At 30.2% G+C, this 17,727-nt stretch overlaps 1 protein-coding gene across 1 annotated transcript; it reads right to left on the reverse strand.

Moving 5' to 3' along the window:
- Positions 1-1,424: 1,424 nt before the first annotated feature.
- Positions 1,425-13,526, reverse strand: LOC126834632 (galactokinase-like). Its single transcript, XM_050566710.1, has 9 exons — positions 13,318-13,526; positions 11,055-11,234; positions 5,707-5,902; positions 5,290-5,419; positions 5,093-5,218; positions 4,352-4,533; positions 4,107-4,263; positions 1,822-1,942; positions 1,425-1,752 (listed from the first exon to the last, which is right to left on the reverse strand). The coding sequence occupies exons 2-9, from the start codon at positions 11,223-11,225 to the stop codon at positions 1,636-1,638; spliced, it is 1,200 nt and encodes a 399-aa protein (XP_050422667.1). The 5' UTR covers positions 11,226-11,234; positions 13,318-13,526; the 3' UTR covers positions 1,425-1,635.
- Between the last annotated feature and the right edge of the window lie 4,201 nt (positions 13,527-17,727).

The raw sequence follows: 17,727 nt of genomic DNA on the forward strand, positions 1-17,727 counted from the left end.
ATTTTTTTATTGCAATTGAATCAATATAATATAGTTAATACACTTAAGACTTTAAACGTAAACATGTATAGATTTTGTTCTCTGTTAAATATTGTTAATGTTTTTTTTTCCAATTTAATAAACACTTTATGTTGATAAACATAGAAAAGTAATTGATGGTTTTGTATCAACGATATAATCTGCGTATCCAGATGCCTTCAGTTTCAGCTGACATGGATGATATGAACGCTGCAGGAGACAAGGACATGAAGATTTCTTACAACGAACTAATCGATTGTCTGGAAATTCAGCTATTGCAGCAGTCCCTGTTCCATTCATTCTTCAGCGTATCCAGATCTCTTCAGGTTCAGCTGGCGTAGACGATATGAATGCTGCAGGGGACATGGAAATTGATTGGTCGTTGTAAGAAATCAACATTTCCATGTCTCCTATAGGGTTCATGTTATGAAAAATATATTATTTCCCACAGCAATCTAATCGATTGCCTGGAAATTAAGCCATTGTGATAGTCCCTTCTCCATCCACTGATATGCGTATCTAAATCTCTTCGGGTTCAGCCAACGTGGACGATATGAACGCTGTGCAGGAGGCAAGGAGATAATAATGTACAGGCATATATTACATAAATATCAAAAAACCTATCAAATGTATGAACAAAAATAATTATTTTTTTCTAAATTGTACCTTCATGATTATTAAATGACTTTTGATGGTGCTTGGGAAAAACAACGTAAAACATTTGTGAAAATGAGTTAGTGTCATATCTAGCTCTAGAAAAACTGTACGGGTTTTTCGTAAAAGCAATCAAGTCGTAGAACGGTTTTATCAGCGGTTTAAAATTAGTGAATTTTTATTTTAGACTTTGACAGTTTTTCCTGAACACCATCAAATTATACGTGTAAAATAATGTTGGTAATCGATGTACTCATTTTGCAGCAGGTGACTTACGTCAGAGTTGGCAATTATTACTATAATTTGTTTTTGAAAAAAAATATTGTGTGAAACCCATTGAATTTGTTTTGCATAAAACCAATATTGTTGGGTTAATACTAAACATTTAAACAAATGTTTGCGGCTTAAACGAAAAAAACTCTGGATTATTTGTTTGTTTTTTTTTTTTTTGTTAATTGACTTAAATATGGTATTAATGGTATATTGTACATTTGAATTTTGATAGCATATTTTCAAGGCGTCTCATGACTCGGATATACATTATAAATAATAAATGTCTAAAAGCTCCCTTCATTGTATTTAAAAATAAAGAAGTGGCGAAATTAGTGGTTTGAAAAATATTTATGTTTATTTACAATCTATTGTACCAGTCTATTTTTCTTAGTCTTAATAATCATTGTTGGACTTTGAATTTGTAAGAGTAAATAAATTGTATGTAAAAAAAAAAACGACTAATATTACAATAAAACACATTTTAACAGAAAATAAAATATATATTCAAATGATAATAATATAAAGAGGTACACCTACATGAACACATTCTCATAAGTTATATGAGCTGAGCAACTTTTGGCTATGCATGACGGCATATTACATAATATTATTTTAATTATATTGTTACAACTTATAGGTAGATATATTATCATATTGTAATAACGTTTTTAAGTACGACACAAATTGGAACTATAATGTGGTAAAAATTCTTGCTCCACACGACGGCGAGACCACGTAAAATTTTGGGTTTTGTGTGTATTCCGTGCTGATGGTCTCGACAACAGTGTTTACCGCAGTCCGGTTCACCTGGAATGTGATCAAGCTGTTTAGAAACTAAATCAATTAAAAAAAAATGCAAAACAATATTATTCCAACCAGTGTGACTGTGCATCCGCCGAAACCTCCTCCGGTCATCCGAGAACCAAGGACACCGGGCACTTTTCTGGCTAACTCGACCAGTTGGTCTAATTCTGGACAAGACACTTCGAAATCATCCCTACGGATATAAAATTTCAATATTTTAGTCTTATCTCATGGTAGTAATTTATCGACAATAAAGTATTATGTAGATGTAATGCTCGTACAACTGTAAGAGTTCAACTGTTTTTTTTTATATTAGGTATGTGAAAAACAAAAATTGCAAAATATTAGCTTTTTTAATCAATATTATTATAAGAACGGCAACCACATTATTTTACATTATTACTCACCGTGCTAACTGGCTGGTTTTTAATTAATTAAGTCTATTATATTTTGCTATCGGTGGGGATATAAAATGTACGCAAGGGGGATCTAGTTGGTTCTGTTGATCTTTTGTATTGTGACTGGCTTTGACCGACCTTATAAGTAAGACTATTTTGATACAATATACTTTAACGAATGACAATGTACCGAAGCAGTCCAAAAAAATAAACACACACTCGGCGGTGTCGTAAATAAAAGATTTCCATCACTTAAACAATAAGAATCATATTGCAAAATATAATACCTAATTAACATTTACATTTACACGTACCTATGTTAATACGGTAAACTTGTATCGATATAGCTGTTGCCGATATTATTATAATAATCAGTTAAGTGAAAGGAAAATATTTTTTATTACAAGTATACGACCGTCTAATTGTTTCTATAGTGTAATTTTCGGATCAAGTAAAATACGTATCAAAACAGGCTCATTTCATTCAAATATTAATAATTAAGTTCCGGAATAAACATTTGTGTGGAGAACTATACAAGCTATTTTACATTGTGAGCGTTTGCTTAAATTTAATGGAATTTAAAACAAAAATAGATTTTAAACAAATTATCTACACGCTTGTTGTGTTATTTTAATGTTATCTGGAAAAAAAAGCGTACTACATCACACTAAACGTTTTTCAATGTCACAAACAATAAATATACACCGTACTACGTTTTGTTTGTGTAACACCTATATATGTTTATAGTTTTGATGAATATGAAGTGTCATTTATAAGCACGTGAGACGTGGGTGCTATTGTGATTTCTTAACTGAAATGGCCATGAAACGGTATATTATGATGTTATCGACGTTATTCAAGTACGACACTAGAACACAAACCAAAAAATTATGCACAACAACAGCGTGAAATCTTCGTGCCAGCCTATAGCAATTAAATCGCCCAAATTAATCTGCTAAGTTAGGCGACGGGGGACACTTGTTCAATTACTCATTAGTCATTGACTATGTACATATCATGTTATGTGCAATATTATTATCTGTCTACGCAGCGATCCTGTTGGCGGGTACCACCTATAATTATTGTATTAACGACACGTTTTACTATATTATAACATATTTTTTTTTAAATCGATTGAATCGAGGAACAAAATAGGTATAATATCTGGTTCCTCGTCAAAACTACTTATACGTGCAATTGTCTTAAACATCACATTGTCTAGGCGCAAGCGTAAATTATACAAATACAATAATTAAAAAGATTAGTTCAAACACTACATACAGATAACAATAATCGAGCAACACCTAGATATTGTTGCATAAATTTATGCTGTTTGTCAAGCTGTACATTTTTTTATGTAAAAGTACCTCTTGTTTTGACAGGCAGGGGTTTTCAATATGTCATTTACCCAGTCAGTAGCGAAGTTAAAGCCATTTGAAAATAGACCTCTTAATAAGTTATCTTATAGTTGTTTTGCGGATCTACCTTAAAATACTGATATCATACCATATTATGTACCTATTCAATGAACGGTAAATATTATCTCCCCGCTGATATAAGCCAGTTAACCAGTAGACAAACTACACTTTTGAGTGCGTACACAATGATTGAGTTAATTTAATAGATATACAACATCTGCAGTATGCACGTGTTTAACATTTTTTTAATTTTCTATAAAATATAAAGTCCATTAAAAGGTTTATAATAGCAAGTCTAATATTTTATAAATACATAATAAAAATATATAGAAATATATTATTCAACGATCAAAGCCTTCTCTGCTTTGCATTGAAACTAAAATACATGACAACTCCGAATCGAATGTTAATAAGCAGCTATACCGATTATTATACATTTAAAGAAAATGAGCCCAGTAACTAACTGCTAATAACTGTATCATGCTATGTACAATTAAGTACACTTATTGTACATGGCACAGTACACGAATAAACACATTACCTTAGCGAATTGTGACTATCGTTCATGAGTTCACCAAACATTTTGTAATTGCCTCGTGCTAATGCGTCAGCTGCAGATTTTGTGCGTTCAATTTCTGTAATTACATGTCTCGCCCGTTTGTAAATGATTTGATTTATTTTACCTTCGAAATGCACCCCTAAAAAAAAAAAAATATTATAATATAATATAAAACTATACACCCTGCACAAACTGCGCGTATTAGTATAATCATTTGCATGTCCTACGGTTAAGATTATCCATTGTAGCTAATCTGAGACTTGGGACGTTTAACAAATCACTTGCTTCTTCGCATTGATATCGTCTCAGTTGATATTGGCCATTCGATAATTCGTGATGAATGTTTGAGTTAGTTATCAAAAATACATATGTGTTTTCAGTCAGTGGAACGGGTTGATATTGTAATGTTCTAAAAATGTTTTTAAAACATAAATATATTATTTTTGCTCTGTGTAAACAATTTGTAAACCGTCTTCTGTCTTATAATATTATTATACAACTGACGGAATGGAAACCGTTAAAACCTTAATAAAATCTATAACTTAACGGCGGTTTCCCGATGATCGTATAACGAATATGTTTAATAAGTTTAAAGCAGATTTGTCAAGTGTAAGGGTTTTCTATTTGGAGTTAGAGTCAACCAAGTAACTTGTATTTGTCTAAGAACGCAACAATTTATAACATTTAAAATTACAATAAGAATTGTATTATAGAAATAAACAAAACTAGTTACTAAATAATTCTTATTATCTTATACTAAAAAGATCAGCGTTAAAAATTTGAAGTACTTATTTATTTTTTAGTTGCATACAAAATACACAACACAATAGGTATTTATCAGTTATCTATCTGTCATCATTTAAAGTAGGTACTCGTATATTTTCATTAAGAATAAAAAAACCTACACGCTTAAGCCACGAGATAGGCTTAATATAAAGCTACAATTTATTATCACAGTTAGTACTGACTTGCAATCTATGAGCAATGCATGCCCGTGTACTCCCATTACGGAAATAAACTGATCCATTATTCCACAAGGTACTCCGGCAAACATATGCTCGGCTTTTTGGCATACCATGGCTTTTTTGACTAATCTGAAATATTATATATTGTTATTATAGACACACGTCGTAATTGATTGTTATTCAGAGAGTTATTTAGTTACTGAATTGTTTTATTCCCAGTAATAGCTTCGATGAATGAATAAGTAGCTACTTCCAAGGAAGCACTACTGGAAAGCCCACCGCCTAATGGTACGCTTGATAAAATCACTGCATCGAATCCTACCACAATACCTGTGTACAGACAAATACAAAAAAATATTTAAAAATAATTATTGCCGACGCACAAGAAGTTTAACATGTACATATTACTATACAAAAAATAATAACGATTTTCATTTAGTTTAGCAAATTAAAAGTGATTAAAGTGCGCTTTTCTTTCTCTACTCATTACACTAAATTGTTTAACGAACACAATGTTCGTTAGCGGCACAACCGTTCCGCCTAATTAAACAATACAAAATACTTATTTAAATATAAATAGTACGTGCCTATCATAGTCTATGGCTATGGGTACGCACTTTGGAAACATGCGATCACTCCTTTGACGTAGTTGGCCCATTTCGGTGTGCCCACGGATAGTGGCTTAACGGTGGGAATTTTAAATTCTGTTCTGTTTGAGTCAATCGTGTCATCGAAATCAACACATGCGGTTACCACTCGACAAGTATCAGTGTTATTGGCTCGTCCCAACATAATCGTTACCATCGGCAATGCCTGAAAAAAATAAAATATAAATATCAATAATTAATAAATACTAGCTACTAGAATATTTTTTGGCAGTATCCTATTCACAGGGTGATAAATATTACCTCCCCACACCAGGTTTTTCCCTCTAAAGTATGGACTATTAAAAAATATGCATGAACATTTTTTTTTGTACCGGCTATAAGGACAAGATGTATACAAGGGGGTTAGGTAATGACAACATTTTTTTTTTTTTTTCATATCCCCTAGAAGAAATTTTAAATACAACACTGATTTTGGCTTTTCTATACTACACACCTCTTATACTCAAATATAATATTTAATCTACATTAAATTAATTTTATACTTATTAATAATAAGAATACTTTTGTTATGTTCTCTATAGGAATATATTTTAAATGAAGTGACGAAAACCGCAATAGGGTACAAGTGATTTTTTGTTATTCAAAAACAAGTTTTTTATCGTACAGTGTTTACTATTTCTTCAATAACACCTATTTTTATGCGCCGCTTTTCACTGTGCTTAAATGAGACCAAAATCATAATATATTTGTTAAAGGCCAAAAGGGCTGTCGACTGACATGCCACCCACTTGTGCTTTACAGATTAGTATCATATTATTTATGAGTTTTGATCTGATTACGAAAGTTGATGTCAAAAAACGACAAACGTCCTTTAATTAACATACTTATGTTATTTAATTGTTTAAAGGCCGAATACGTTTAAGCCATACTGCTATCGTAAGTATGTAAACGTCTCACGTCGACGCAAAAAAATTGTTTACATACGACTTTGTTGTCTTTAGATAAGATAGACTAGTTGACGGTTAAAATGGTTTTTTTCAACAGCCATCAGATAGTTTGCTTTGATTGTTTAACACTTATATAAGATATGCTTTATCCGCTTAAAAAAAAAATGCACAACAATAACACTTATGTACGTTCAGTTAACGTTAAATTAATAAACAGACACTTCTTATTGGTTCCTTAAACATGTGACAAATGAGTAGTCTATAGAAATTTAGTAAATATCTGATGATATATTATTTGCATAGGAGTAGCATGAGATGGTAGTTTATACATATAAAAACTCTCCAGGCTCCTAATACAGGTAAGTCAGTAATCAAATTAGCCTAGCTCTGATGCCCAATAATCTTTATGAGCAACCAGATAAATTATTAGACGGAGTTCAAATTCAGAAAGCAACTTCAGACTATAAGGTGTCTCTTGATCAACTTATTGAATTTCCCCGTCATAACAATATTGTCAAGATCGACTTAGCCGTTACAAAATCCCAATAGTAAATTACATACATTGTCTGGCAAAAAGAATTTGAACAACACATCAAAAGTAGATTGACCTGTTTGAAGATATTTCATAATAAAAAAAACGCAAAGAAAAAACGTATATAAGACATTGACCTACTCGACAAGTGGGGCATATTATATTGAAGAATGAATGCATATTTTATTGTTATTACAATTTGGAAACTATTATAATGATTGGCATGTCCAAGTAAATAAAATAAGTCTACTTCAATATTTAAAAATAATAGGATGTAAGTTTAGGCATATTTAAACATTTTTAAATGTTTTATAAATATTTTATTCAATTTTTTTTTTTTTAATATTTTCCAACCGTATGACACATTTTAGAAAAAGTATAACTAATTATAAGAAAAATAACTTTCGAAACTTAACTTTGTTTCCAATGTATTTTTATTTTAAATTTACCTGAAATCGACCCGATTAACAAAAGAAAAAATGTGTGCGGTTTTGACCTATGGAAAATATGCGGTTTTTGGACGGCGCCCATAATAAAACGAGCATGGTGTGTGTGTGTGTGTGGAAAAATAATGAGAAATTTAAACAACATTCACTGAAGTTAAGACTTCGACAAAAAATTTAATGAACCTTAATTTTATGTTCATCTAAATTCTAAACTTTTTAATGCTATCTTTTAATTTTAGTTTCTATGTTGAATTTAAATATGCTGTTAAATGTTTTGAATTATGGATGTACTAGTATGTACATTATAATATGCATTATACTTAGCAAAATGTTGTAAGTGGAGTATGATACTAAGTGTTTGTCGGATGCCTTGTTTATTTGTTTAGTTATTTAAATAATTTTTCCACGGTACTTATTATTTATTACCACCACACTTTTAAAAATCTACTTTGGCGCCATCGATAATAAGTCACTACTATTTAAGTAAATTTTTAATGCCATTGATGAAAATTTCATTTTCGTCTACCTTTTCCTCGACAATGAGGCCACTCAATTGATTCGACCTCAACAATTTGATTTGTCACCAGATTTTAATTTAGCAGACTATCCTAACGAGCAGTATAGGAAATTCTGTGTTATAAACCGCCAACGTTGCTCTATAAAATAAAACACTTACACTACATTATATGTAGCTAATGAGCAAAAAATAATAATTAAAACGATAATGTAGATGTAACGATGTAGATCAAAAATATAATTCTTAATTTCTACAACAGTTAGCCTGTTGGCTCATGGTATTGACCGAAAACACTAAGATTAATTAATTCTTACACTTTTCTTGATAATAATTCTTATCGACATTCATTACTTTTTTTTTATGATCATAGCAATTATCTAAATAAAAATACCTCATATGCGAAAACAAACCAAACATATTGTTTTTCCAATTATTGGTTATCAGTTATCGTCTATCGATGACCAGCGTGTGTGTGCGGGTTTTTCCAAATTCGGTAATTACTGTGCTCATCACACGAGCAGTTTAGATTGTAATTTGTAACTAACACGTTTGATGGAACAGCTTTTTTAGGTATTACTATTTTGGTCTTAAGTTTTATTTCGGCACTCGCAAAAGAAATAAAGGATGTACTGGCTAAAAGGTAATGATTTACTGAAGTTATAGTTACCATTGAGCATAGATTGTGATTTTAGTGTAATGTCAAATGTGTACGACCGAATAATGGTAGGGCTAGAAATTCATTTACTCCGGTAGGTACCAATTTACTAATATATACTCAATGGTTATACCTACTATTATTATATTAGTTAAAAAGAGTGCACTTCACACTGAATTTTTTAAAATATGCATTAAATCATATAGGGATGTTACTATGAAATATATCAGTATCCAAACGTTTTTGCAATTTTTTTTTAGACCTGGTAGATGATTGTTAACCGAGTCCGGTAAATTAGAATTTTTAACTTATAGATTTAATACATTTTTTGATATTGCACATGTTATGGTTAATTGTAAGGTCGGTGTAAAGGGGTGAGCCGTGTGGGCTGAGTGCTGACAGCCAATGGAGTAGGAGGTGTTATTAATAAACTATTTTATTCAGTTGTTAAATTTATACAATCCGTGTGCGTTTATTTATTTTCTTTAATGTATAATCTACAACTATATGTTGGATAACATTCGGAATAGACGATAAGAACACCCGTCCCAAAGCACTTGAATTACATATCGTAGTGCTTTACTAACTAAATGACAAAAAAATTAAAATTAGTGTTTTCAATTGAAATGAGTTTGAATATCATCAAAGATAAAAAATTATTCCACTGATATCACGATTTAAACAAAAAACAAGAAGGTATTAAAAAGCCCAGAAATATATCTTAATAATATTTCCTTGTATTTTAAATAAAAATAAAAAATGAATAACAAATAGTTTTTATCGAAAATGTTTAAGAAATTTACTCTTAATTTGTATTTCTAGTAGGGTGTTCTCCGGGGATTTAATCTATTTTTTACATTCTATAGTATTTTATTTCAAAAACCTAGACAAATGCCAAATCCAAGCAAAAAGTGGTTAGAATTACCCATGTTCAGTACTTTCAGTTTCAGCTTAATAAGAATTATTAGTTAAAATTACTCTGGTTTTACTTATACAATTTGTACTTAAAGTTAAAAGGGATTATTATTAAAGTAAATTTTTCATATTTTTTAATTATACCTCGTTATTTCTTGAATTAAATCAGTGAAATAATATCTAAAAAAATGTCAGCTTAAATCACTAGTTTTAATTTTTGGTTATTGAGCACTATGATAGGTATTCAAGTGATTTGGGGAAAGTGTTCTGACCGTTCAGTTCCGTTAAATTTCGCCATACTCGATCTTTGAAGGATAATCAAGAATTTGAGGGGAGGGTGGTCTTAGGTAGAAAAAAAAACAAATTAAAATAAGGATCCTTCAACTAAAATGAATCTCTTGGGTTACTATAGGACTGATAAAAAAAAAATAGTCCGGGTTTTATTTGGGTATCTCAGACTAACCATGTAACTATTTTTAAAAATTATTATATATTTTTTTAATACCCATCAGTTTTATTTAAATATTTTTTTTTTTTAGTAAAATAATTGATATGAAAAAAAAAATAACACTGAAGGTTAAGGGTAATGTAGCGTGTATAAAATAGAATGATATAGAATGATACATATTATATGTATACAACATGATCATTATTGTTAATAATGGAACAATATTATAAAAATAATTACTGCCTTTCGCTAAATATAAGTTTTGACCGTTGACCCCGAGTGAAGAGGGCGTTACGGTAAAATTTGTTTTTCTGTTCATCACCTGCGTGACATCAATCACAGAATTTAAAAATGTTTTATCGCTCCAAAATCAGTGAATAATATATTATAAAGTTTGTAATACGACCAACTGACAGGTTTACATATACTGAATAGTGAATACCAACATACAGAATGTAGAAAAACGTATGTCTGTTAATTCCGGTATTACAGTTTACACCCACCCCCCTACTTCAGTTGATTAGGCGTATACATATAATAATGTGTACCTAATACTAATGGCAAATTAGGTGGCATCCACATAAACTGATCATTAGTACATATAATTATTAATTGTAGTACAACAACATTACCAACAAAACAATATAAAACAAACGAATAGTTTATGCGGTTACAATAGATCATCATTGATTGGCAAGCTACATCAAAATATTATAGTGTACAGTTTGGGGGTCACGACGTTTGACAAATGCTAGAACTTTTGTGGAAATAAATATATCTTTTTTTTTTTTTGGCCAAATATTTCATTAGGTTATAGACACGAATACACGATTTGTCATATCCTCGTGACCCACACACACACATTAAATAAAAGGTCGTAACGATTATTTTACTTACCATTGGCAGAACATAGCCGTCGTTGTAATCTGTATGTTCTCCTATTAGATTTACTCGTCCCGGTCCAACACCCATTTTGTCAGGTTTTTTACTTTCAGGAAAATGTTTATAGAAAAAGTCTAGTCCTTTTTCTAAAAGCTCTTCCATTGTATCAGTTTTTGTAATTGACATAATGTAAACCTTAAATATAAATTTATCAAAATAAACCATCTATTAAATATGAAAATATCAATTTTACCGATAACATAATACATATATATAAGCTAAAAAATGTGTCCCATAAAATGTGTTTGTTCAAAAAATGACTATGAACGACGACTTAAAATTAATATACTTGACATTGTCTCTAGAAGCACTATTTGGAATCTCTGTACTCCAATAATTATTACTCGTTATATGATAATTCACAATCCACATACCATTATTGAAATTACATATTTAGTACGTATTGTGATATCTTAAGGTATAACAATAATAATATAATAATTAATGAATATATTAATAAAACGTGTTTAGTAATTTTAGTATATAGATTAAATCAACAATTTTATTTTATATTTTAATTTTAATCTCGACGTATATTTACATCTATTAAACATCAACATTTTATGTATCGTGTACAAAACAAACATTGATAACTTTTCGTCATCACAATCATAGTTATAATAACTACTACTTATAATATTATGTATATATGAAATTTATTATGTGTTTATATACGATCGTTGTCAATACACTTAAAATAATTCGTTTTTAGTAGTTAGACGATAATAAAATCGGTATTATAAAATATGTAATAGTAATTAGGTACATACAATTTTTTATATTATAATAACATACATCCGTTACTTCGTTTTCTTATATAATTCTGGGATTTCGATGCTTAGCATAATATTTATATATTTCTTTTTTTTCAACTGTATGAACATATGCTATTGCATAGCGCACGTAAAAAGTGAAATTTCAAAAAAACAATGTGATTAATTACATAAAGTCAAAAATTAAACTCATATTTCGTGAATATACTTTATAGTTAACAAAATATGATAAAAAAAATGTATTACAACTTACAAGCAGTGGCGGTACTCTCTTTGGACCACCCTCTGAGAAAATGTTTGAAAATCAAGCAGACGACAAGATACTGGATCTAAGGGTGTAGAGCTTGTGAAGAAAATGTGGCTAGTAGAATAAGTTATAAGTATGAAATGAAATGGAATGGAAATAAGTATGAAATGGAAGAAAAGAACAGGTGTGGTGTGACGAAAAGTAAAAAGAAAAATATGTGTACAATCTTGGCTGATAAAGTATGTGGAAAAAAAGTATGGACCGTGGGATATTAACAAAAGAATATGAAAAAATATATAAAAATAGTTCGAACAAGAACGTCAAGATCGGTGTTTGAGGTAACCTGATATTATTATATTATAGACTTAGTCAATAGAGTAGAGTATCGGAGGTGGAGTAGTTTAAAAGCTGCAGAAATAACAAAAGAAAAATAATGCTTTAGTAGTTTGGCAATGTATTAAAAAAAAAAAAAAAATAAGGAGAAAATCGTACGCTGCGAAGAAGACGAGATAAGTAAGAGTAGAGTCTGGGGGGTAGCTGAAGGGAAGATTCAATTAATGTCAAATACATCACTGAGAGGCAAAAATGGTTTAAACCCGTAAAAAAGCCTAAATGATCTGAAAGGTCTAATGCTTTCTCCTTAATATTATTTGAAAATAAGACGTTCGATCCTAAGTCGCATTATTTAATCACTGTATTTTAGACATTGCAATTTTTTTTCACGGAATGTTTGTTGTATCAAAATAATATTTATACTATATTATACTTTATCATTCATAAAAAAACATTTATTTAAATATCGATTAGTAATTCTTTTCTACCTGTAGACGTAATTGCAATATTGATAGTATATAAAGTACTTTAACCCACGCGCTCACGTTCCAAAAATCGTTATTTTTGTAAATAATTAAATTTTGAAAATTCGCGACTTATATTAGGTACGGAATAATAATTGCCGGTTAAGTTTTGCAGTAGAATCTAATTTTTAATATTTTACTATACATTAAAATATGACATCCGTTTGATATACCTAACACAATTGTATTAATATTAATGATTTACTAAGACGGTTTGTGCGGTACGATATTAATATTATGTTTTCTTATTATAACAACATCGCGGCGACCAAAAAAAGGTATGTAAATATTTTAAAACCGAACCGTTAATTTTAATTGTTTTCCACGATAAAACAACTTACCCAATATTGAATTTGAACGCTAAAATGATTAATACGTCAGTTGGCTTTATTTATATTTATTTATTTGATTGCAAAACCACAATAAAAATATATATCCCACGCGAGTGAAATTACAATAGAATAGAGCATGCGTGTGCGAGCACACGGCGGCGCGAACGAACTAGACTAAAAACCGTGATCGGTGATACTACCGTACAATAAACAACATGGAACGACAAAAACAGAAAAAAAAACGCAGTTTTATTCCACAGGCCTACAAATATTCCCCTCCCCTACCTACTATTCAGATATATACATACTATGCCAGTGTACATATATAACCCACTGTGGTGATAATCGTATATAATTACAATATTATTGCCCAACACGGTATACACACACACCGCACACAGCACACGGTCTACGCACCGACGCCGGACGCCGGCAAGTGAGTACACACGAGTGGTGTCCACGCAATTCGGCGTTGGCGGTTGGACACCGGTGGCCACGCAGCCGCCTCGGCCGTTGAGAGTAGTTTATTAGCCGAGGGCGGGAAATGTTCATCGTTGAGTTAAAATATACAAAACAAATAATAATAATAATACCTAAAATTGAATCGGTCGTTTCAAAAACGACATAAGTGACCGATTTTTCAAAAATGACTTTTTTTGTCAAATTTAAGAGGGCGTCGCATCGCCCATTTTTAAGGAGTAAAGTATAGGCAATTTTTTACAAAATCTTAATTTAAAGGTTAAACTGTGATGTGTAATTATAAGTTCAATAACTAGGACTGTATTTTGGTGGTTAATTTATTTTTTGGACTTTCACAGCATCCTTGAAAGCGATTTAAAAATGTTTTTTCATCTCAACTTGTTTAAGCAGACTGAAAATAACTCGCTTAATTTTGGATTTAGAGTAAAAGCACCCATTATAAAATTAAAAGAAAACAATATTTCGGAGGGCAAGACGGTGCGTTTTTTTCATTATACTAAGTATAACGCTCAATACATAGTTTAGAAATAACGACTATTTTAACATTTTTAAATGACTGTAACTTTCAAAAAAATTAATTTTTTTTAAAAATCGCACCGCGTCTTGCCCTCCGGAATATTGTTTTCTTTTAATTTTATAATGGGTGCTTTTACTCTAAAACCAAAATTAAGCAAGTTAGTTTCAGTCTGCTTAAACATGTTTTTACCACTGAAAATCACCGGTGCGACGCCCTCTTAATAAGTATATATTTAGTTACGTATTCTGTGTGTAAGCTAAATTTGTCAGACTCGTATTCAATACAAATGTTGAGTAGGTACAAGAAATTAGAATCACTGTAAAAACTAGTTAAGAAGAGCTATGAAGTTTTTTGTGGCTAGTGTAAAATTTCAATTTTGTGTCGTTTTTGAAATGACCGATTCTTGTGTTTGAATTTCAAAAGCACGTGACTGCGAGGCTAGCCAGTCGTTAAAAATATAACAATTATTTCATTACATTTCATATGTTTACAAGTTTGTATATAGGCACTCGCATGGGTCATTGTACCTAAATTATATACTTAAATACGTATATATAGAGTGTATGTACAGCCATTAACGGGCGTACCTATGCATTTGTAACTTATTTAACTTTCTCGTATTATATATTTTATTGTTAAGAGGACGCTACGCCTCTATTTATTAAAAAAATTGCTATAAAAGGAGTATCCAGCAAAGTGTATTATGATAATCATGAGTTAAAACTCAATTTTTGTGAAATTCAGATAAGTATCTTGTTGAAATACATATTTTTTAAAAACAGGTAAATATAAAAGTCAATAGTTCTTTTAAAAAAAAAACTATTGACTTTTATAGGGAACTCCGAAACCGCAGATTTATCATTGCAGTCTATAGCAACGAGAATGGATTAATGAGATACATTAGTAATGAGAATAAATATAATATTTAATAAAAGCTATAACTTTGTTAATTTTAAAATCCTTTAATGTACAATTCTGAGAATTATTATACTCGTATGACTCTTCATGTTAATTACCAGGTATTTTTACTCGTTGAAACTCAAGTAGACTATTTAGTATCTATTGATTTCAATTTAAAAAATACATAGATAGGTATTGCACTTGAATCTGTCAATCAGTTTGCTCGAAACAACTATACCTATATAGTACTATCATACAATTCATTGAATGTATTTTCCATTTAACTTATTGTTATATTCTGGTTGGTGGTTTTGGACTTTGATGGTCGGTGGTTTTTAGGTTTTGCTTCATCCCATGTAATTTATTGAAGTTTTGATTTCACGACATAACATTTTAACGATTATTGCAATCTCAAATCTCAATTGAATTGGTATGATCGAGATTCGAGGACAATATACAACAACCAATAAGCAGATTAAAAATTAACAGCGATACAACGATGGAATTTTCACGTCAGAGGAAGGACACGATATACATATTATATTGTCCAGTTTTACCAAGTTATCCAAAACCTTAACACACATAAAAATCTATAGAAACCTAAAAAAATTGGGTATAATGGCCATGAATAAGTAATGTGATTTCTTCAAGGTATTTTTTCTAAATATTTTTTTTAGTGTTTTCCTTTTAATTATTTTATTTCTTTACTATATAAATACCACAAGCGTTGCTTAAGTTTTTTCTATTTTCCTTTTACGCTAAATCTAAGATAACATATTTCTTTGTTTATTTTTTAACTAGTTTATCCTCCTGATATTATAATAAAGACATATTTTAAACGTATCGTTGGGAAAATCGTCAATATTTTATTTAAAACATGGAATAATATTTTCCATAAACTTTGAAAACCCACAAATTATCATACAATAGAATAAGTAATTTATAGTTACACAACAAATTAATTGTCTTAATTTAATTATGCCAACTTGACCTATTTGACCTATTTGCCCTATTTACTACTGATAAAATCGTTGTTTGACTTTGGTCGTTTTACCCATAATACCGTATACATTTTCTAAACCTAAGCATGACATTAACTCATTTTTGCAAATTTTAGCCTTGGCCAGTTTTTCCCAAGCACCATCGAATTAACGTAAGACTTAAACACAATGAACAATGGGAAAAAGAAAAATTGTGATGTATTTCACTTTTATTGCGTTACATTTTCTATGTTATACCGTAGACTTTTTACACTATTGAGTTAATTCAAACTCAACAATTATTAATAATATTCTAAAAAGAGCTGGTGTCATCGTACTTATTATTATTTTTTCGATGTTATACCTATAGGCAATACTGTATAAAATCAAGAGTACCTCTATAGCCTAAAAACAACAGTTATATAACTAAACGCGAGGCGAGACGTGAAAACCGGTTTTAAAAAAAATATGCGAGTAATAATTCGTGAATCTTTATTACACGATAGGAACATAATAATATAAAATACATGCTCGTGTCATTGTCTAATTTTTTGCTGTGAAAAATACCTACCGCCTGAAGAGTGAAGACTGACTAGTAGACCTATCACCTATGTGTAGATATTACATTATTAATACACCAAGACAGGCGCATTATATAATTTTAGTTTCGGTATTTGATTTTGTTTCCAGAAAAAACAACTTTCTCACTGTAGTCATTAATTGTATGTACGAATGTTAGTAAAAAATATTGCTAATTCGACAAATCATAATCTGTCATCTAAACTTAAGAAGATATTTTAATTTTAACTTCATAATTGAGTTTGTTTCCGTGAATGCATTTTTGTTTTCTGGAGCAGAGGTCAGGTTTACATTGATTGATATGAGGCTCAATGTCAATAGGTATGAGTGAATAGGAAAACTATATATCTACCTGTGTAAATACTAAAGTGTCACTTGGCTTCAAACTCCTTACCTTTTTTATTGATACAGATATATATAGATTGAAACAATTTAATATGCAGTACACTTCGAACTAAGTGACATTTCCAAAACTATTGGGCTACACCTTCTCAAAAACTTTCCACAAAACGACCAAGTACATAATTGTATCTAGGTTAATGCATTTTATTTATTAGTTATTTCCGGCCACCAAACCTGTCACTTTGTAGTTCAAAACTGTGTTTTTGTTCATTTTGTTCCGTAAATTATTTATTATGTTCCGAAGTCAAGGTTAACCCTAATTTATTGTAAATTAAAATTAAAAATTATCCTGTACAGCGTACATTAATTATACATCTATTATTGTTTATCAACCACCTAGAGGTTGGGTTAACACATTGAAACAATTTACAAATAAAATGTTACTGGAGACCATGTCTTAACTATACACAAACAATAACGACAATTTTTTTTTTAAATTACACCATTGATTGCATACCTACAATGGTTATACTATACCGATCTAATCGATTATAATATCCGACTTCCTAGTAACACGCTCGTTAGTCGTCATGAAATGCGAATAAGCATAATACTGAACAA

The sequence above is a fragment of the Adelges cooleyi genome, unplaced genomic scaffold (genome assembly GCF_023614345.1).
Source record: "Adelges cooleyi isolate 19-005CV unplaced genomic scaffold, UGA_ACOO_1.1 ACOO_flye_CR_arks_rails_tigmint_CR_PRNA_21, whole genome shotgun sequence".
NCBI lineage: Eukaryota > Metazoa > Arthropoda > Insecta > Hemiptera > Adelgidae > Adelges > Adelges cooleyi.